Source organism: Lepidochelys kempii, chromosome 19 (assembly GCF_965140285.1).
Source record: "Lepidochelys kempii isolate rLepKem1 chromosome 19, rLepKem1.hap1, whole genome shotgun sequence".
Lineage (NCBI taxonomy): Eukaryota > Metazoa > Chordata > Testudines > Cheloniidae > Lepidochelys > Lepidochelys kempii.
In genome coordinates, this window is record NC_136398.1 from 5,578,812 (window position 1) to 5,600,557 (window position 21,746).

The window sequence follows — 21,746 nt, forward strand, 5'->3', positions numbered from 1 at the left end:
AAATTTACCATAACATTTAATTTCTTTGTTCATTTGGGAAGTGAGTAGTGACTCTTTTGGCATTCCCTGAAACACTTTTTATTCCTGGGGAATAACAAGTTCTGTCCTACAGTGTTCTACATTTCTGTAATTCATACATGCCCTCAGAATTGGAATGATTCTAGTGTGCAAACACAGCACATCTTAAGCATTCTTTTTCTAGAGTGTTAAAGATTGTTAGATTGTCATAAGTTCTAGAGGAATCACACTTCCCCCTTAGTGCCTTTTTTTCCCTCCTGTAAAGCTATTTCTTTGCAATTAAAGTGCTTTCTAAGAGCATATTTGGGCTTGTCCAGCATTAGCTGCTTCTGGCTTAAATGTTATAACATTTTTTTAGCCACACATTTTTCAGTCTTGCAGTTTCTTCAGGGAGTTACTTGCATATGAAGGGTACAGGATTGGCTCAGTGTTTGTGGCAAGTAAACCCAAGTTCGATATTTTTAAAAAAAAATAAATTTTTTTTAACTTAATATAGCTAACTGCCTGTCAGTCCTATTCTTCTCCATGGTGGTTGTAATTCAGTTGCTGTATATTTTGTATATTGGTTAATCACAATTGCAAGTGTTAGCATACATCTTAAGTTTGGTCTCTTATCAAGGTACAGGTTATAAGGTGTCCATGAAATAAATTCTGTATAGTTCTAAAGTCTAACAGAATTTGCTTCCCAAACTTCAGTTCTAGAGTTCTAAATGACAAGCATAGTTTTAATAAAATATGAAAAAGGGTAAGTAGACACCTTCAGCTTAAAAAAATCTCACTTCTTGCTGAAAATGCTTTAATTACTTTTGTAATGAAAACATAACATAAAAAGGGCTATACTGGGTCAGACCAATGGTCCCTCAAGTCCAGTATCTTGTCTTCTGACAGTGGCCAATGCCAGGTGCTTCAGAGGGAATGGACAGAACAGTCAATCATTGACTGATACATCCACTCCCAGCTTCTGGCAGTCAGAGGCTAGGAACACCCAGAGCATGGGGTGGCATTCCTGACCATTTTGGCTAATAGTCATTGATGGACCTGTTGTCCATCAGTTTATCTAATTCTTCTTTAAACCCCGTTATGGTTTCGACCTTCACAATATCCCCCTAGTAACAAGTTCTACAGGTTGACTGTGCACTGTGTGAAGAAAATTACTTTAAATTGAATTAGATTAGAGAGAATATTCAGTTTATTTTGTGAATTTAACAGCATCTTGTGTATAGCCAGTTAGTTGCTCTTGGTGTTTGTATCTTTCACACAGCACCTGATGGGAGAAATGTGTTTTTAAAAATAATAAGCAAATGGGATTATAAAACCACAGAAATTGTCAGGTTTCAAATAGGTGCAGAACTGTAAAGTCATTTTAAAAATACATTTAACTTTAAGTTGACTGTGTTTCTTTTAAAATAGCATTAAATTAGATGGAAATTCTGTGTGAAGTTGACAGTCCAGCCTTAACGCTTCCTCTTGCAAGTAGCTACTTCAGAGATGGTGTGTAATCACAACATTTGTGATTTACAGGGTGTGGGCTAGTGCAGAGTAGTAGCTGCAATTCCTTTGATTTTGTTGAATTAAGTCGATTCTAATTTTTAAAAACCAGTACTAGTGTAGATAACTCATAGTGGATGGAAGCCAAAATAGAGATGACCTCCTGTTTGCTCACCCCGTTCTTCATTGGTGCTTACTCTAGTAAGTTTGCAGTCCTTTCAGATCTGATAAGATATTGGTGGTCTTTTAATTCTTCAGTGAACATCATAATAGTCCTTTTGGACTAGACATCCAATAGAACTATAGTGTGTGCATTCCAATAATAAAAGGGAGTGAGTAATTTCTTGACAACCTTCAGATCTTTGAAACTATGTTGGAGTCTTTTTTGGAGAGAACAGGTAGTTTCACACACTGTTGTGTGAACTTGATAGTCTTGTCTTGTTTGGAGAGTTTTGCAAAGTGATTCAGGAAAAATTCTAGGACTTCTTGAATCTAGTGTCTCCTCCATCTCTACTAATGTTTATTTTTCCCCCCTTTTCCTCCCCCAGTTATCACCATGTCCACAGATGGTGGCTTTGGTGCCGCTGGCAGTAGTGATGCTCAGCAAAGCCTACAGTCTTTCTGGCCTCGGGTCATGGAGGAGATTCGAAATCTAACAGTGGTAAGAGAGTGTCTTTTGATAATGTGATAAAAACCTTAAGAAAATGTCTAGTACAACAGGAGTTACCTGCTACTTCAGTGTCTTATAGCAAAATATTTTCAAAAACCAACTACGTTTGGCTAAATTCTTCTTCAGATCTGTACAGATAACTCCCTGTGGAGTCAACAGTGGAAATTGTGCATAAGTATCTCAAGGCAGAACTTGGCCCCATGCTTGCTTCTTTCAGTGATGAACCTTCCTAGCCCAGCTGTGGGGTTAGAAAATGATCATTATGTAGCTGAACTGTATTTTGATTTCTATAAATGTACATTTTTATCAAAATTTGGGATGTAGCTCAGCAATAATGAAATCAAATGTACATATTTCATAGTCTATGGAGACGCAAGAGAGAATGGAATCAAAGACTGTTTAATATAAAGAGTTGTAACTTAATTTCCTAGAAAGTTTCAACGGTATTCAGAACCTTTGGGGGGGGGGGGGGAGAAGCAGTTTTGAAATAAATGAAGATGACTGTGGATTCTATCAGGATATTGGCTGCCTTTGATTAACTGAGGTCAAGTGATTAGGAATGTGTGTTCAGGAATGTACTTACTACTGTTTGAATTCCATAATGTAAAATGGTGATAATGCTTCTAAATTTGTATACACTTTTGCTCCATAGTTGCCACATTCTAGCAAACAATATATAACATTGTTAAGATGTTTCCCAGAATTAAGGAAAATCTGTTGATGGAAGGCTGATTTTTATTTTCTGTTTCCAGAAAGGAGCTTACATTTTGTCATATCATTTTATTTGAAACTTGCTTGCTGACTTGGTACATTCAAAAATTCAGATTTTATGTCTTTTAAGTTTCACTAGTAGCAACACTTATAGCTTTAGTGCCAGGCCTAAAAATAATTTTCTGTTGCAAAGTACATCTGGGGGGATCAGGGCTAGGTGTTTCCCCAATACTTACTCAGTGGAAATTCACTAGCTTCTTCCTTCACCTGATTAAACCACTTTGAAACAGACTGGTAGTAGGGCTTCTGCCTTTCCCCTACCATTTTTCCTGTACGGTTGTAAAATCCACTGAGGAAGAAGTACATTTGTGCAACATTATTGGTTAGAATTTAAATGCACAAATTTCTGGATATTTAGTTATGGCTTCTACAGTAATTACTTGTTTCAGAATATTCAAGGTTATCTAGACCAATTTAGTTTAATCTATGATATTTCTACGCACTTCACTTTGATATCTAAGCATCAATATCAAGGTGATAGCCAGTTTAGGGCTCAGTATACCCAAACTCTTGCTTGTGCATAGCTAGACCAGTGCATCTTGGTGTGTTATCTTCTATTTTTCAAATAAAATATCTTCATTATTTTCTGTCCTACATTATTATATAAGCCTATTCCTATTTAAGTTAGCAGGTATTATAGATGTGATTCGGAGGGTGGAATTTTGATAAACTTCCTTTCAAAAGTATTATACCCCCTTTAAGAACTAATTTGGAAAGTGTGAAGTTTTAAAAAATAACCTGAACACACAGTGCACAGTATTTAACTAACAAACACACACAAACCCTACACTTTTCACATGTTTAAATAACTCAGAGCTCAACAAAATTTTGTCAGATATATTTTTAAAAATTTCACCTATAGGCTGAGAATGAGCAATAAAGATTTCACTGTCCAAATTTTTTCCACTTAAAAGATAAGCCTCTGAGAATAAGGGCATATAACAAAAATGTCTTTTCAAGAGCAACTAACATCTCTACTATGACATTAAAGTAGTCTTTCCTAAATGCAGACTTTTCTGGTTTTAATTTAAATTAGCTGAAAACAAAAGGGCTCAATTTGAAGATGGTCCATTTGAAATGAAGAACCCTATTCTGATACAGTAGTCTAAAGATAAGCTTCCCCTTTCAGCATGTTATACAGCCTCAGCTCAAGAAACAGATGTAGCAATCTGTATGCAGAGACCAGAATTAATTACTTTGATCCCTTAGTGCACTGAGCTCTTATGTGCAAGAGCTATAGTTTGTCTTCATCTGCATGTGGTAAGGGTTTATTCTACAGCTCACCTAGTATGGGCAATTTAATTTCTAACACTGCTGTCTTGTGAATCTGTTTATTGCATTGCAAGTTAGAAAAATGTTGAATACTGAGTTGTAAGCTTCTGCCTGAATTAAAATTTTAATAAGGTCTGGACGGGAATAACAATTATAAAACAGTCCTATCCAGCCACCTTGCACATAATCAGGCACTGAAATTATTATGTCTCGTAAAGTCAATACACTGAGTGCTGCAGCATATGTGGACCGGGGCAATTTTGAGAATTCATTTACATGTATTGTGTGGGGGGGGGGGTCAAAGCAGTCACCTGTGTTACAAACTGTTCTGGTTGACTGCTCTTTGAGACCATCTTTATTTCCGTTCTTGGGTTTTTGTGGTGTACACACTTTAGCTAGAATTCTGGGAAAAGGGGAACCATTTAAGAATTTTTTTTTCCCCATAAAACACAGAGAAAGGCAACCTAATCTTGGAGAAACTGTAGAAAATAGTACTAATGGTACGTTAGTTCCAGAATTAGTTAGAAGAGGCGTGGTGAAAATGTTGATGCTTAATTTGGAAAAAGAAAAGCTGAAGAATTGATCCCCTAAATCTTGCTTAGCTGGGTAGTAGCCAGACAACATGCAGTGCTTCTCTTAAACCAAAATAAATACGCAATATATGCAATGTCTAATAGCCATAGTACTTATTTATAGGAATAAAATAGATTTCCCCCCTAAAAATAACCACAAATGTAAGATATTGTTCAACTGTGGCAGAAACTAGAGAAGAATTGTATCACTGTGAGATTTTCTGGATAGGAGTCTCAGATCTGCAGAGAAGTCATAACTAGCTCAAAGATTCTAGATAATAAGGCTGGAAGGGACCACTGTGACTATCTAGTTTGACCTCCCGCATAACATAGGACTTTCCTAAATTAATTCCTGTTTGAACTAGAGCATACCTTTTTAGAAAAACATCCAGTCTTGATTTAAATTGCCAGGGATGAAAAAGTTGGTCCAGCAGTTAATTACCCTTGCTGTTAAAATTTTTTTTAACCTTATTTCCAGTCCGAATTTGTCTGGCTTCAACTTCCAGCCATTGGATCTTGTGAGTTATACCTTTGTCTGCTAGACTGAAGAGCCCATTGTCAAATTTTTGTTCCCCATGTAGGTATTTGTAAAAAGTGATCAAGTCACCTCGGAACCGTCTCTTTGTTAGGCTAAATAGATTGAGCTCCTTGACAGGTTTCAGAGTAACAGCCGTGTTAGTCTGTATTCGCAAAAAGAAAAGGAGTACTTGTGGCACCTTAGAGACTAACCAATTTATTAGAGCATAAGCTTTCGTGAGCTACAGCTCACTTCCTCAGCTCCTTGAGTCTTTCATTCTCCTAAGACATGTTTCCTGGCCCTTTGAACTCTTTTTTTCCAATTTATCTACATTCTTCTTCAATTGTGGATACCAGAACTAGATACAATTTTCAGGTAGCAGTCGCATAGTGCCAAATACAGAGGTGATACAACTTCTCTGCTCCTACTCAATATTTCCCTATTTATAAATGCAAAATGTGCATTAACCCCTTTGGCCACAGCTTTGAACTGGGAACTCACGTTCAACTGATTATCCAAAGCTTTCAAGTCTTTTAGAATCAGTGCTTCACAGGATAAGAGTCCCCCATCTTGTGAGTATGGCCTATGTTCATTGTTTCTATATGTGCAACTTTACATTTGGCCCTATTAAAATGCATTTTGTTTGCTGGTGCCAAGCTTATCGAGTAACCTGAATTGCTGTGTATCAATGACCTGTCCTCTTCATTATTTACCACTTTCCCAATTTTTGTGTCATCTGCCAACTTTATTGATAATGGCTTTGTTTTCTTCTGAGTTCTTGATAAAAATGTTAAATAGCATAGGGCCAAGAAGTGATCCCTGTGGGACCTCTTTGATGATTTTTTGTTGATATTTAGATTGAGATCTGACACATAAGCAGTTTTTAACCATTTAATGTGTGCCGTGTTCATTTTATATTTTATGGCATGTGGTACCAAGTCAATTAGTAGTTTTGCCAACCCCAAGAGTTCAAAAATTGAGTCAAAACTCAGTCATGAAATTTGCATAAAAACCACGTTTTTAAAGAACAAATCATGTTTTTAGTTGTCTTCAAGTTTTTTTTTAAATGGCCCCTCCCAATAATGCTGAATGTGTGCTAAAAATTCAACTTTAAATGCACATCAAATGTGTGTGCACAGAAATGCAGGCCCTGGTTTCCTTTGCACTTGATCCCCACTTCTTCTCTCCTTTACACAAACTGCCCAGAGCCCTCCCTTCTCTCTTGCTTACCACTGGCAGGTTTGTGCAGTCCTCCCTCTCCTCTTCTCCCCTCCTCCCCCAAAAGGCTTTTACATCCTCCTAGTTCCTAGTCATCTGGCAAACTCCAGCAGCTGCCCCCCAGTTGCCAGCCTGCAGGTGAGAGGTCTTCCCCTGGCCTCTTGCCTCCATGAGCTTTCCTTTTCCTGCGCAGTCTGTTGTGGGGGGGAGAATGAGCAGGATCCATGAGGTTGAGCTTGGAGTGCAGCCTGCTGTGTCTGCTCCAGGGCCCACCTCCTGTAGTGCAGGCAGCAGCTATGCTGTCTATTGTACAGCATCCTTCGGCAGATGAAGGAGGAAACTATATAATATGTAACACTTAGAATGGCAAAGAAAAGTGGATAAGAGGGTAAACGTCAGGTGTTTGTAGTTACCTGACCTTGGAGAATAAAAACTGTTGCCTCTTAAAGGAAACAGATGCAGTTTAAAGCAGAAAGGGCCAATTTTGAATTCTTCTGAACATCACTTATTTCTTTCTTTTGTTTTGAATTAAGTTGAACAGTTTATGAAGTCTCCTTTTTTTGCTCTCTGCAGAAAGACTTCAGAGTGCAGGAACTTCCACTGGCTCGTATTAAGAAGATTATGAAACTGGATGAAGATGTGAAGGTAAATTCATATTTGGTCTTCTACATTGTGAAACAAAACATACGGTTATGAACACTGTTGATGAGCACGAGAGCTGTCATTTCTCTGGGTCACAGTGTATGTAAGAAAAACAACCTTATTGTTCTTGAAATCTGAAGAAGAATTAAAATACCTCATCAGCTATCAGAACAATTTCACAGTTGATGATATGAAAGCCCCCTAGAAACTGGAGTGATTGTTTCTTTTTGAGGAGTGCTCTATAAAGATGAATATGTGTATGTCAAATGAAGTAGGCCAAGTCAGGTGCCTCGTAAAGCCTTCTCTATCTAGGTACTTATATGGCCCCTGTTACAGTAGTATCTGAGTGCTTCACAAAAATTAATGAGTTAACGCTGTGAGGAATGGAAGTAATATCTCCATTTTACATATAGGGAACTGAGGCACAGAGAGTTGGCATGCTAAAGGTCAGACAGGAAGACTGTAGGAAAGCCAGGAGTTGAATCGGGCTCTTGAGTCCCAGATCAGTTCCTTGCCCACAATGTCATCCATCCTCCTAATACATTAAGTTCTGGAGATTATTTATTGACCTATAGAGAAGAGGTACTCAGGATGCCTTATGGAGATTAGTTGACTGCACCTTTGTGGCGGCTGCAGCTGTTAGCAGCTTGATAGATTTCACAGTATTTTTCAGATACATTGTTGGATAACTTCTTTCATTATTTAACTGGCTTGTATAGCAGGGCACATAATTTGTACATTTTGCATTTAAAAACAAATTTCCCGACGTCTTGAATAAAGCATTTGCAAATGACTTTGTCTTTTCCCAATTCTAGTAATGACTAGCTTCGGTCTCTCAGTTTTCATATTCATATCTCCTCCTTATTTCTGTGGCTTTTGCATTCACAGCACTACAAAAGCATTTAATATAAACATAGTAACATTTTAAAAAAACAACAACCCTATAAAGGTATTTCAAATATTAGTACAAAACATCATATTTTACATTTTATCACGGAAGTGCGACCTTTGATATTTCATACATTTTTAGATCTGAACCCTTGAAACAAGCAAACTAAGAAATCAGTATTTATTTGTCATGTGATGGAGGCAAGTTATCCATATGGGGATAAGGGTGTGCATAGGTCTAAGGGGAAATCTGGCACATCTACTCATGTAACACGAAAAACAAAAAAAAAACTACTATAAATATCAGGGATTTTTTTGTTACTTATCCAGTGATCTTTTTGCCTTAAATTAGAAGATTTTACGGGATACCAATTTCCAAGAGAGTTCATGGAGCCAATGACTTCCATCCTTTTCCTTGTGAATACCACCCTTAGGTTGGGAGACTTTAACATTTAAATAAGCTCAGAGAAAAAGGTGTGTTCTTTGGCTCCCTTTGTTAATGTAGACTTTTTTAAAAAACTTTTGAACCAAATTGAATCCAAGCCTCTTGAGTCTCAGTTCAGTGCCTTGACTAAATTAGTGCCAAATTCTCTGTAATGAAAGGAAAAGGGAGATGGAAAGTAAATAATATTGTTTCCGGGTGGCCATTGTTTAACAGGAAGGAAATTATCCAAGGAAATAAGCCTAAAAGAAAGGTAGCTAAAGGGAAATGGTTCTAATAGAAAGGGAATTAGAGCCAGATTCTGCTAAGAAAATGAATTTTAGTTAGACTTGTTTTTTTTTATTTAATCTTTACAATCCGTTTTTACTCTGCCTGCATTTCTTATCATAGTATGTAAGTCACTTTGTAAATGAGTATTGATAACTTCTGACTGCAAGGACCAGATTTTTAAATGAGGCCTCAACCTGGCCTCTGAATTTGTACCCTCATTGCACCAACAAAATTTGCACATATAAAAATGATTCATGTGCAAGCATACTAGGTGACTGACTACCCAGCTTCACACACACTGGTGCCATATGCTCCTGCAAGTTAGGAGTTTTATGAGCATAAAGTTGAAACAGGTGCTGAAAATTTGGCGCTCAAATGTTAATTGTAACCTAAGTTTCCACAATACATATTATATCCTCTACAGTAAGTTAGCCTGAAAAGTGAAAGAAGAAACTATTAACCTGTGAATTGAAGCCTGTCTGTCATGTGAATTGTTAGTGGAGTTTCACTTCTGTTGTTAAAGAGTAAGATTGACCAAAACTTTGTGTTAGCATAGGGTAAGCCAGTGAGCTATGCAAAATTAAAATCTGATAACCTTCATATTTCAATAAATAAACTTTTCAGGAAAATTGTAACTGACCAGTATTCCTGTTACAGCGCTTGATTGAAAACTGGTAGACCTTTGGACTTCCACATCTTGCAATGAGATGGCCTTCAGATGTAATGTGGAAATCCCCATATCTCCCAAACTACCATTTCATTCATCCCTGGACTTTTTACCTGTTAATACGATACCAAGCTTCTATGGTATAACCAAGTGTAGTACATTGATGAGTGAATGAAATGCACATTTTTCATTACAGATGATTAGTGCTGAAGCTCCTGTGCTGTTTGCCAAGGCTGCTCAAATATTCATAACAGAATTGACGCTACGGGCATGGATACACACTGAAGATAATAAGCGGAGGACTCTGCAGGTAATGGAGAGCTATTTCCATGAAACCTTGAACTGCCATGTCTGTGTTTTCTGACCCCTTTTACTTTCTAAATATGAACCTTATGCAGCCTTAAAACTCCCTCTCAGAAGGGAGTGAGATGGGGTCCCTGACCAGAGACAGGTGATCGCTGGAGACTGGATACCTGACTACGTGGAGTGTACCACGGAGGAGGGCATAGAGGTGCAATACCCTGCAGCTGTAACAGTGCCCCTTTAAAATATACTATATCTGTGGAGCAGAGATGAAAATGTGTTTTTTCCCTTACTTTCTTCATAGCTACTGTTGACACGTAGATGCCAAAGCCTTGGTCTACCCTGGGGGGTGGGGGAGTCAATGTAAGGTACGCAACTTCAGCTACGAGAATAGCGTAGCTGAAGTTGACGTACATAGATTGACTTACTGCGGCATCTTCATGGTGGTGAGTCGACTGCCGCTGCTCCCCGGTCGACTCCGCTTGCGCCCCTCACAGCGCTGGAGTTCCGGAGTCAATGGGAGAGGGCTTGGGGATCAATTTATCGTGTCTAGACTAGATGCGATAAATTGACCCCTGATACATCGATTGCTACTCGCTACCAGTGGGTAGTGTAGGCCTACCCAAGGTGATACATGTCCTGGAATACCTCAGATAAGCTGAAGTGTGAGGATTGATAGCCCTTCTAATTTTTTATCCTAGGTAACATCAGAAAGGGCAGATATCTCAATCATGTGCTCATGTGTATGCTTTATAAGTCTAGCCTCAGTGAATTTCTCTTAATACCAAATAAGACCCTTCCTTTTCCTATAATTCCTGGAATCAGACCCAGGATTTTTTAAAGACATTTTACGGCTTTGGTCATCATACAGTCATCTATTGTTGAAGCAGTTTTTAATGACAAATTACCTTGTTTGTTAGAAATTCAGCTACTTTGTTCTTGAGTGTCTTCAGAACTTGGATAAATGCTATCCAGTAATGGTGACTTACACAATTTCACTCTTATAGTTCTTTTTTTTTTTTTTTTTTAAATACCTCAATCTGACACTATACCTGAAAAAGTAACTCCATGGTATGTATATCTGCATCACCCCCTGAGTCCATAAGTAGTTTGGGGCGGGATTTTAGTATCCCTGGTCTCCAATGCCAGCCTCTCATCTTGGTAGGCTGGCTGACTCTCTTTTGTGGGCTTTGCTTCTTCTAATATACTTTGCAATCTTCCAGTTGTTATCTTTTAACTCTTTGCTCTTCACGCTTCCTCTTGGTCCTCTTAATTGCCATCTTATATGTTAACTTTGATCTTGTAACATCACTTGGGATACCATTTTTCTCAAATATGCTCCTAACAACTCCTAGTTAACTCCATTTTCCCCCCACAACTCCTTGGTGATGCTCACTTTGTGACCCTAAAATGTTCTTAAACGGTCTCCCTGGTAGTACACTGTAATATCACTTTTCCTTCAGGTTGTTTCTGACTCTTCTAAAGAAAAGTCCCCTTGTTAAAGTTCAGTGTCATGGCACTACCTCTTGTAATTATCCCTTTGAGAGGATATTGAACGTATTATGTTAAGTTCACTGGGAATTAGTGGCTCCATGCACTTATTTCCTGAGCCAGTTCCTGTGTAACTGTGACTAAATCAAGAGCAGCCTTTTCTCTTATGTGCTTTAGAGCCAGCTGTTCTAAGACACAATTATTTATGGTATCATAGATTGTAAGGCCAGAAGGGAATCATTGTGATCTTTTCATCTGACCTCCTATATAACATAGACCAGCGTTTCTCAAACTGGGGTCCTTGAGGGTACTTCAGGGGGTCTGCGAGTCATGTCCGGAGCTGCTGGCCCCCCTGATCAACTGCTCCCCCTCCCTCCCAGTGCCTCCTGCACACCTTGGAACAGCTGTTCAGCGGTGTGCAGGGGATGCTGGAAGGGATGGGGAGGAGCGGAGACACAATGCGCTCGGGGGATGGGGTGGAAAGAGGCAGGGAAGAGGAGAGGCAGGAAGAGGTGAGGCAGGGCCTTGGGGAAGGGGTGGAGTGGGAGATGGAAAGTGTTTTTCTTCAAATGGAAATAAATATCAGTAGGCTTGGGGGGGTCCAAGAAAAATTTTAAATAAAAATGGGGATCTTCAGGTTGCTAAAGTTTGAGAACTGCTGTCATAAACCATAGAACTTACACTCTAGGAATTATTTTGGTGGATCTTTTAGAAAACATCCAATCTTAATTTACTCTTGATTTTAAAATGTTCAAAAATGTTTTTTTATGTTTTTTCCCCTAAAAACTTAACCCAGTGATGCCTGGTGTACTCTTAAAAAGCTAGGTTGACCCACCTGTGTCACTTGGGGTGTGAAAAATCCACACCATGGAGAGATGTAGTGAAGCTGACCTAACTCCTGGAAAAATTCTTCAGTTGACCTAGCTACTGCCTCTCGGGGGTGGATTACCTAGGTCAATGGGAGAGCTCCTCTCTGAGATGGAAGGGGATAATTTTGCCATTACAGATCTTCTTATTGCTTGTGGTGGCTCAAGGTTTCCATGAGTCTCTCATTCTGCTTGCCTGCCCTCTGCTTCCGAATCAATAGTACTAGTTATGTGAGTGGGACCATTTGGGGCTTCAAGGATGAGAATTCAGTTCCATATGACGGGCATTCCCAACTTTTATTTTACTCAGCAACCAAACAGATGATTCTGAAACTGACGGATTATTTCCATTGTTTTGGAATTGTTACAGAGGAATGATATTGCCATGGCAATTACAAAGTTTGATCAATTTGACTTTCTCATCGATATTGTTCCAAGAGATGAACTTAAACCTCCGAAACGTCAGGTGAGTTGGGGAAACAGCTACTACTATTCTTTACGTGCAAGTTTGATTTTTCCACTATTTACATACTTCTGATATTAAATAGTAATGTAAAGTGAGGTTCAAACATAAGGCAAGTACAGTTTATTGTATGTTTGTGTTCAATATTTAATGTTTCAATCTCTTAGACATTTAGTTTTTTCTGTATTATCAATGTGATCATTGCTGTTGCCAGTGCCTCAGAGATGTAATTGGGTACATTTTAGAAATCTAAAATCTAATGTGTACAGAACACTCCAGTGAGGACTGTATAAAATGGAACATTGAGTATCCTCTCAGCAGGCACAGTTGTGCCTGTGTGTGGTTACACCAAATACCTGCTCCCGTAGAATGAAATCTGAGTTCAAGGTCCACATTCCTTCAACCACTGAAGTCCAGAAATCTGTTGTCTTTGTAAATGTTTCTCCTTAAAAGTTTGTAATTGGCTTTACTTTCAAGGGGCCAAATGACTGCCTGTATAGGAATTATTACAATGAAATGTCCATGGGGAGGCAGCAGAACATAGTGGTTGGAGCACTTGCTCTGCTGCTAGCTTGCTGGATGATCTTAACAAGCCATTAACCTCTCTGTGCTTCGGTTTCCCAACTGTAAAATGGGGTAATGATACTTCCTGGTAAGTTTTTTGTTGTTTTTTTTTAATCTTCGAGATTTACTGATGAAAACCCTATGAGAGAGCGGGGTATTATGAAAAAGATTGAAGCTTTTTTTTTCTTGTCATATTTCCTCATTCTGTCACTTTCAAGCATCCAGTTGTCGCTTGAGTTAAGTTATGTGAAGAAAACAAAACTTGTGCACCTACTGGTAACTGATTTAAAAGTGAAAACTTGTATGAGACTGATCTATGTAATTGCTGGTTGACAAGGCTGCTAATAGAGGTTACAAATAACAAAAGTTGCTAACATTCAGAATGCTTAAATATGTAGAATCCAGTTGAGCTAACACATCTAGGCTGTTGGAGAAGAAGGAAAGACGTTGCTTCCCGTAGAAGTACCACATTCTGCATTTTCTGGGCAGTTGTTGCTACTGTAAACATCCTTGACTGGAAGCTGTAAGGTGCTAGAAGGGAGCTTTCAGTCGGATGTTTACAGCGGCAGGCTGCCACAGTCATCCTGAGCACCAGGCCTGCTTTGAAACGTAACAGGTTTGTATTTAAGAAACACTGGTTTCTCTGCTCTTTGAGACTATGGCAGTAATACAGCAAGCCCAATATCACTGCTTCAGAAATCCAGCTTTCTGTGAGACCAGTTCATCACCTTTTGTCTAAACGCTTATTTTCCTCCACAGTTGTACCAAGCTGTAGAAATATGTAGCTGTTCATCTAGGTCTAGCGGTCAGACAACTGTACCTCCCTTCTCTACAAACTGCCTGGTAGACTAAACAGCTAGATTAGCACCCAATGCCATAAAGCTTTCTAGGGAATTCTTACATTTACAGACGATGCTTCATTCAGTACCTTGTTCAGTAGCCCCTGAAATCATTGCCTGACTTACTTTTAAATTGTGTGGAGTTTGTCACTCCTTCCTTTCTGGATAATTAGGTCCAGTGTTTTGTAGGTGCTGGAGCAAATGATTTATATATCTGGAACTGCTGCTCTGATACTTTTGAAGGTTTGAGATTGTCTAAAGCTTTGTAGCAAGTCCATGATAACCCTTAGAATTCTCTGTTCCACCTTATCCTCACATCTCTGAGTACTATAAAACAGCCTGCTTTCTTTGAGGTAAATCCCAGCAGGTGTATCACTAGGAAATTTTCTGTCATCCATTGACTCCAAAGAGGCTTCCTTCACATGCCAGTGTGAGTAATATACAGAAAATTCCTTCACTTCAGATACAAAGAGCAGCACTTTCAACATAGAGCCTTAATCTTTGGGCTTGCTGACCACTCTACCTCAGTTTACCAAAGTCCTCATGGTGCTGGTGATGGCCCTCCAAAGGAATGGAATGCATATTTACCCTTTTCTTGATGACCTCCTGTCATCTGGGCCCAATCACGTTCCCTGTCATTTCTTGAAAAAGCACGGTTTCCTTGTGAACAGAAAACGGTTTGCTATTATTTGGGAGCGGTGGTAGAACATCACTTATTAGAAAGTATTCATTCAAGAAAGACCTAGAAGATTATCTGATATAGAGAAAATTCAGCAACCTCCCATGATTTATGTACATATTTGATGGGACCATGTTCTGTATATACTTGCTCACATGGTGAATGTCATGTATGAGGATGTTGCACAGGTTCCTTCAGTCCCTTCCCACAGAGCAGCCTTCTCATCCTTTTTCAATATAGCCAAGTAATGATTCCTCTGAAGCGAATTTGTTTGCTACTGTGATATGTAAAGAACAGGTTTTCAAAGATGCACCCTAAACAAGAGCCATCTAGCAAAGAAAAATCTGTGCATACCAGTTTGGAGGATTGGGGGGTCTGAATCTCAGGAAACCTGGAAAAATCAGGAAAATGGTCTCAACGTGTTTATGCTGAAACTAAAAGCAGTGAGTAACAGCCTGAGATAACAAAAGCCAAAATATGTGCACAGCATTGTTCGCTCATTTGACCTTTCACTTCACCATGAAAGAGAATCCTCTGTAGAAGTCCTATTTGTAATCTGCCTAAGTCCAAAATATGAAGTCAATTCAATAGTACATTATCTCACCAGATGCAAATAATGTAGTTACTGTATAATCCATAGTAATTTTTCTTTCTGATCAGTATCACCAAAGCTTTCCTATCTGGGTTGTACAGCATAAATAACTGAAACTACATCAACATTTGTTTTGAAATAGGCTGCAATTTCTCAAAGCCTAACACCTGTATATTCCCTGCCTCTATGAACACTGCTGGATGACTAGCAATAAATTTTCAGGGGCGGGAGAGCTTTGATGGATGATATCATTGATAAAGTAGGAAAGGAATTTTCAGTGGAAAAACACACGTCTAGTTCAACAACTTTGAAAAGTATCTGCCTGTAGGCTGAAGGGCTTGCATTTATTTATTTTTTGCTAAGGCTAAAACTTGTAGTCTATCTCTGCCACAGCTAAGACTATCTGACAAGTTACTGTTCATTACGTCAGAGAGCTGGGGGAGAAATTGTCACTGTTGCGTTGCTGTGGTAATTGAAGTTACGTATTTAAAGGAAAAAGTATGACTACATTCGTGCTGGTGTGTAGAGTACAAACTGCATGCTCAGCTGTCTTGGATAGATCTAGCAGTGTAGACAGTGAGGCATGGTTTAGGAGGTGAATCCCCAGGGTATATACCGCCAGGGTGTATATTGTTAGCCATGTAGCATCCTGCTGCCAGAGACTTTCCTGCCACAGTGACCGGCTCTGGCAGTGCGGAAAGGCTTCAGCAGCCCCCCAGTGCCAGAGCCTATCTCTGCTGTGCCACCCCCCTAGAGCCTTTCACTGCAGCACGTAGCTATGTGCGTAGTGCCTGTACTCTACAATGCTGCCTTAAGTGTAGACATAGCTGAAGAGGCGGCCTGGTCTAAACAAGACATAACCTGGTTTAAACAAGTTCAGATTTCAATCAGTTTCTGCCTGGAGCACTGTGAAACATTAACCTAGAACTCATGCTTTGAGGTGCAGAGTTGATTTAAATTTTGTTCAAGAGCTCAATTAGGAATTTGAGTGTTGCAGTCCTTGGAATAGGATATCTAAGTAGTTTGCTGTAAAGAAACTACTACAGCTTTCCTCCCCCATGCATGGATTTTTCATGATTGGATCAGGACAGAATTGATTTCAACTGCTGCATCCTGTTAGTAACAACAAAAAATGGAATATGTTCTAACTTTACAGCTAAAATCCATACACTGGTCACAAAGAGCTTGAGGAAGCCAAGTTAAAATACTCCAGCGAATTTACTCACGAAAGAGGAACTGTAAAACTAAATCAGTGGGGTGTTTTGTCTGCATTACCATTGGGTGATGCTGACATTACTGTTCACACCAAGATTCAATCTCAGAAGCTTTTTCTTTTCTAGCTACACCAGGCTGTGTAATTTTTTAGTTTTGGTTGGGAAAAGAGTGTGTATGTGTATTTAAGGAGAGGGCTTGATGCTACATTACACTTGCACTTTATAGAGTTCAATCAAATATATATATTATTTAGTGCTGCCTTGACAAGTCCATCTTTATCTCATGTCTCTCACCAGCAGAAGTTGGTCCAATAAAAGATACTACCTCACCCCCACTTGTCTCTCTAATTCTGTCTTTATCCACAGTAAGGGTATTAGATTCAGTAATATTGCATGCTTCCTCCATGTCATTCTTTGCCAGTCTGTATCTCAGCTTTGACCTGAAGGAAATCCACTTCAGTGATGGAAGAAGACAGTTTATTTTCCATGGTCTGTTCAACCTTTCCTCCTGCTTGAAACGGCCAAAAAAGGTGCCACTTAGGGTACGTCTTCACTACCCACCAGATCGGTGGGTAGTGATCGATCTATCGGAGATCAATTTGTCACGTCTTGTCTAGACGTGATAAATCAATCCCCGAATCAACGCCTGTACTCCACCTCGGCAGGAGGAGTAAGCGGAGTTGACGGGGGACGATGTGAGGACGGCCAGGTAAGTCGAACTAAGATGCTTCGACTTCAGCTACGCGGAAGTTGTGTATCTTAGTTCGGGAACACCCCCCAACACCCCCCCGTATAGCCCAAGACTTTCTGTCAGTTGTAGCCGTGTGATGTGGATGCCTGTTTGTTAGGAACTAGGCTCATTTTACATAGGTCTCTAAGAATCCATCCAGTAGTAACAACTTTCAGTCAGGTTTCAGAGTAACAGCCATGTTAGTCTGTATTAGCAAAAAGAAAAGGAGTACTTGTGGCACCTTAGAGACTAACCAATTTATTTGAGCATGAGCTTTCGTGAGCTACAGCTCACTTCATCGGATGCATACCGTGGAAACTGCAGCAGACTTTATATATACACAGAGAATATGAAACAATACCTCTTCCCACCCCACTGTCCTGCTGGTAATAGCTTATCTAAAGTGATCATCAGGTGGGCCATTTCCAGCACAAATCCAGGTTTTCTCACCCTCCACCCCCCCATACAAATTCACTCTCCTGCTGGTGATAGGCCATCCAAAGTGACAACTCTTTACACAATGTGCATGATAAACAAGTTGGGCTATTTCCTGCACAAATCCAGGTTTGTGCAGGAAATAGCCCAACTTGTTTATCATGCACATTGTGTAAAGAGTTGTCACTTTGGATGGGCTATCACCAGCAGGAGAGTGAATTTGTGTGTGGGGGGGTGGAGGGTGAGAAAACCTGGATTTGTGCTGGAAATGGCCCACCTGATGGTCACTTTAGATAAGCTATTACCAGCAGGACAGTGGGGTGGGAAGAGGTATTGTTTCATATTCTCTGTGTATATATAAAGTCTGCTGCAGTTTCCACGGTATGCATCCGATGAAGTGAGCTGTAGCTCACGAAAGCTCATGCTCAAATAAATTGGTTAGTCTCTAAACTTTCAGTCACTATCACTGTGAGCAGGAATTGAACAGGGAATTTAGAGATGAAAGATTCTGTATGCCATTACTAAGCCCTCAGCCATTCAGACGACATACACTTTGATCTTGTTTCACTTGGGTGTTTTTGTTTTGTTGGCATCTCAAGTAGGTGTAATTGATACTGATCTATGGGCAGCCCTTATTTAATATCAGGGAGTCCAACAGGCTTTAGTAATGTGGAATCTGCCATGCTGTAGCATGTGTAAACATCCTACACTCTCAGCTGTGGACTTAAGGTGGCTGGGAGAGGGTTGTTTACTCCTTCTGCCATGGACTGAACATCTGGAGAACCACATTTAATTCTAGGTGTAGGAGCAATCTTTATTTCTAAGGAGCTAAAATGTATGGCTTTTTTTAAAGTGTTAGCTCATTTCTGGCTAGTGTAATATCCAATAATCCTACTTCCGTTCCTGAAATTCCATTAATCAGCATTGTTTCTATACTCCCAAGGCCATGTTTAGATAAACCAGAGCAGGAAAAAGCTACAGCATTTCCTTTGCTTGAAACAAAAGGGCCAGAGCAGGATCTTCAGTTGTTTGACAAAAGCTGAGATATCTCAATTGCCAGCAGAAGCAGACAGTGCAAAACTACATCACTTGTCTTATCATTCTAAGGCTATGTCTACACTGTGCACTTTACAGCTGTGCTGCTCCAGCCGTTTCCCTGTAAGGTACACAGAGTCACGACAAAGAGAGCTCTTCCACTGACAAAATAAACCACCCCCATTGGGGGTGTCCACACCGGTGCTTTTTGTCGGTAAAATTTTTCTCGGTCAGAGGGGTGGTTTTTTCACGCTCCTGACTGAGAAGTTTTACAGATGAAAGTGCAGTGTAGACATAGCTTAATTCTGGAATGGTTTGGTTATAAACTCAGATTTTTTTTTTTAAAGCTTCCAGTGGCTTCACAGCAAAAGGTAGATTGAAGTTTGTGTTCAGCATGTAGGGTAAGGAGCAGGCTTTGCTGGCATACAGTCCTTTTGTATGTCTCTTCATGGTGCACTTCCAATTAGCACTGTGCAAAGATAACAAGCCTTGCTGGAATTTACTGCCAAGCACTGTAATTGCAAGGGTTTTAATTATGATAATTGTTTGCTCATTTGCTTTTCATGATGACATGGGTGATCACGTTGTACCTTAGAAATTTGAAATGCTTTGATTTGTGTAGCTCAGTAAAAGTCTGTGGAAACCCATTATTTTCATTCTGATTTATCTTAAGGGCAGTTTGAATTTACTTTCCTTTGGCTTAAACTGTTTAGAAGCTAGCATTAAAGAATCCATTGTACTGAGCATTGTTTGCGGAAGTGGATTTCAGCCAGAATGCAGAGTCTGGTTTTTTTCCCCTCCTGTATTCTAGGAAGAGGTGCGCCAGGCTGTGACGCCTGCTGAGCCTGTCCAGTACTATTTCACGCTTGCCCAGCAGCCTGCCGCAGTACAGGTACAGGGGCAACAGCAAGGACAACAGACCACGACGTCCACTACTACCATCCAGCCAGGACAGATCATCATCGCTCAGCCTCAGCAAGGACAGGTCAGTGCACAGGCAGAGCATGGGGGCTTACAGTTCTACATAGCCAGCCAAGTCCTAGCTGTACCCTGGATATGAAAAGCCACATCTGGATGTTCCCAATAATAACTAGTGTTACCTCAGCACTTAGGAGCTCTAGTCGCGGACCAGGACCCCATTGTGCTAGGTGCTATACAAACACAGAACAGAAAGGTGGTCCCTGCGCCAAAGAACGTACAATCTAAGTATAACTCAAGGTGACAGGTGGATATAGATGGGGATGCAAATATATAACGAGACAATATGGTCAGCATGACAGGCTGTGGTCTCGGCACACCAGCAGTGTAACTGGTGCCAAGTTTTTTGTAGGCCTCACAGAACAGGAGAGTTTTGAAGGAGGATAACGAGGTAGCTTTGCACAGGGTGCTCCTCCTAAGTATCGGGCGGAAGAGGAAAAAAGCACATAGATGCTTGTTTGAAAACTTAACAAATGGGCAGTTGCTGTATTTACCTTATCATGAACACTTCGAAGGAGGGAAAAACTTAATGTCTTCCTGGTGATTTGCTAGAAAGGTTTTTGCTGCACTAAGTAAATTGGTTTTGCAACTTATATAACAGTGTTTCAATTAATTTCAGTGTCATTATGTAACTGTTTTGAAAGAGACCAAGAGGACTATTGACAGAAGGTTTCCATCTCATTTGAAATGGCATTTTTTTCCATAGTGTATGGAGATGGAGAGGGACCTATTTGGTCATTTAATCATCCACTTGTCAATGCAGGATTTTACCCTAATAGTTAATGACTGCACATTGCCTGGTGTACCTTCTGTGTGGACTTATAAGCACTTGACATTAGATCTGTATACATGGGCTTTATTTGTATGAGGCTATGCCTCTTAGGTCTTAAAGTAAGTGGCTTATTTTATTTGATTAGCTGAACAGTTTTAGGTGTTGTATAATTTGGGGTGGACGGTTGTGTTCTCCTTGTCTATCCAGTCTCCACTCAACCAAAGCTCCTAATCTAGGAGCATCCTTCTTCTCTCCCTTATCCAAAATGTTTGAGGAAATTAAATTTTTGATGTGTCTGAAAGGCTTTGGGAAAAACAGCATTGATACTATGCACTGGGATGTTGGTAACCTCTTCTGATGTCATAACTCCATATTGTGTAGCACCTTGACATCTCCCCTGCTGTCTGTAAAATGCTCAAAAGAATAGGGAACTATATGGATTGCAACTAACGTACTTTGTTAAAATACTGAATTGCACAGGCCTACCTACTAGGGAAGTGATGTCCCTGTATTTTCAAAAGCAAATGTATGACTTGTTGATTCATGGGACTAAATTGGACTATTATTCTGAAGTGAGTGATGGCAGCTGCATGACAGAAGTGAAGCTGTAGTGCATTTTTGTTCTTCTGTGGGTGCTGTTAGCTATATAAATCTTACAGTTTGTACTGGCTTTTTTCTTATCCTTGTTTCTCTCACATTGAAGCTGGAAAAGAATGTTATTCTAAAAGTACCATCAGTATAGTATACACGGCATAGTACGGGCATTTTAAGAGAGAGCATGGGGCCTGCCTCAGGAACCTTACTTTTCCAGACAGTATTTTGTTCTTACGTTTGCAGACATTTAATATTGTTGTGTTTCTAGTGGTGCATAGGGGCCATAGTGGCTCTTTTTTTGTTCACTTCTTTGCAAGAGCCCCTTTCATAGAGGAAGGATTGTCCAGTGGTTAGGGCGTTAACCTAGAACACATGAGACCTCTTTTCAAATCCCTGTTCAGCTGCAGACTTCCTGTATGACCTTGAGCAAGTCGCTTAGCCTCTCTCTGCTTCAGTTCCCCATTTGTAAAATGGGGAGGATATTATTTCCCTTCCTCATGGGTGTTGAGGATAAATACATTAGATTGTGCGGTGCTCAGATGCTGTGGTAGTAGAGCCAGTTAAGTATGTAAAATAGATAGCAAAAATCTCTGATGGCAAAAATGCACGTGAACTTATGTAAATAAGTTCATTTTGTTTAAAACTGAACAATAAAGATTTTGTTGAAAACTAAAATTAACTCTTATCTATTTCTTGGTGGCAGTAGACTTAGAATCATGAGAATATGCTTTTCCAGGTTGTCACAATGCTGAAGTA

The 21,746-nt window shown here is 39.8% G+C and overlaps 1 protein-coding gene across 3 annotated transcripts in view; it reads left to right on the plus strand.

The window, feature by feature from the left end:
- Positions 1-21,746, plus strand: part of NFYC (nuclear transcription factor Y subunit gamma) — a 58,156-nt gene that overhangs the window by 26,707 nt on the left and 9,703 nt on the right. For 2 of the 3 annotated variants that reach the window (XM_073317809.1, XM_073317810.2), the window contains exons 2-6: positions 2,055-2,167; positions 7,100-7,171; positions 9,632-9,745; positions 12,466-12,561; positions 19,458-19,631. In XM_073317809.1, the coding sequence (XP_073173910.1) occupies positions 2,063-2,167; positions 7,100-7,171; positions 9,632-9,745; positions 12,466-12,561; positions 19,458-19,631 (561 nt within the window). In that variant the 5' untranslated portion in view covers positions 2,055-2,062. The remainder of the gene's footprint in view (positions 1-2,054; positions 2,168-7,099; positions 7,172-9,631; positions 9,746-12,465; positions 12,562-19,457; positions 19,632-21,746) is intronic. The other variant, XM_073317811.1, reaches the window with a different exon arrangement.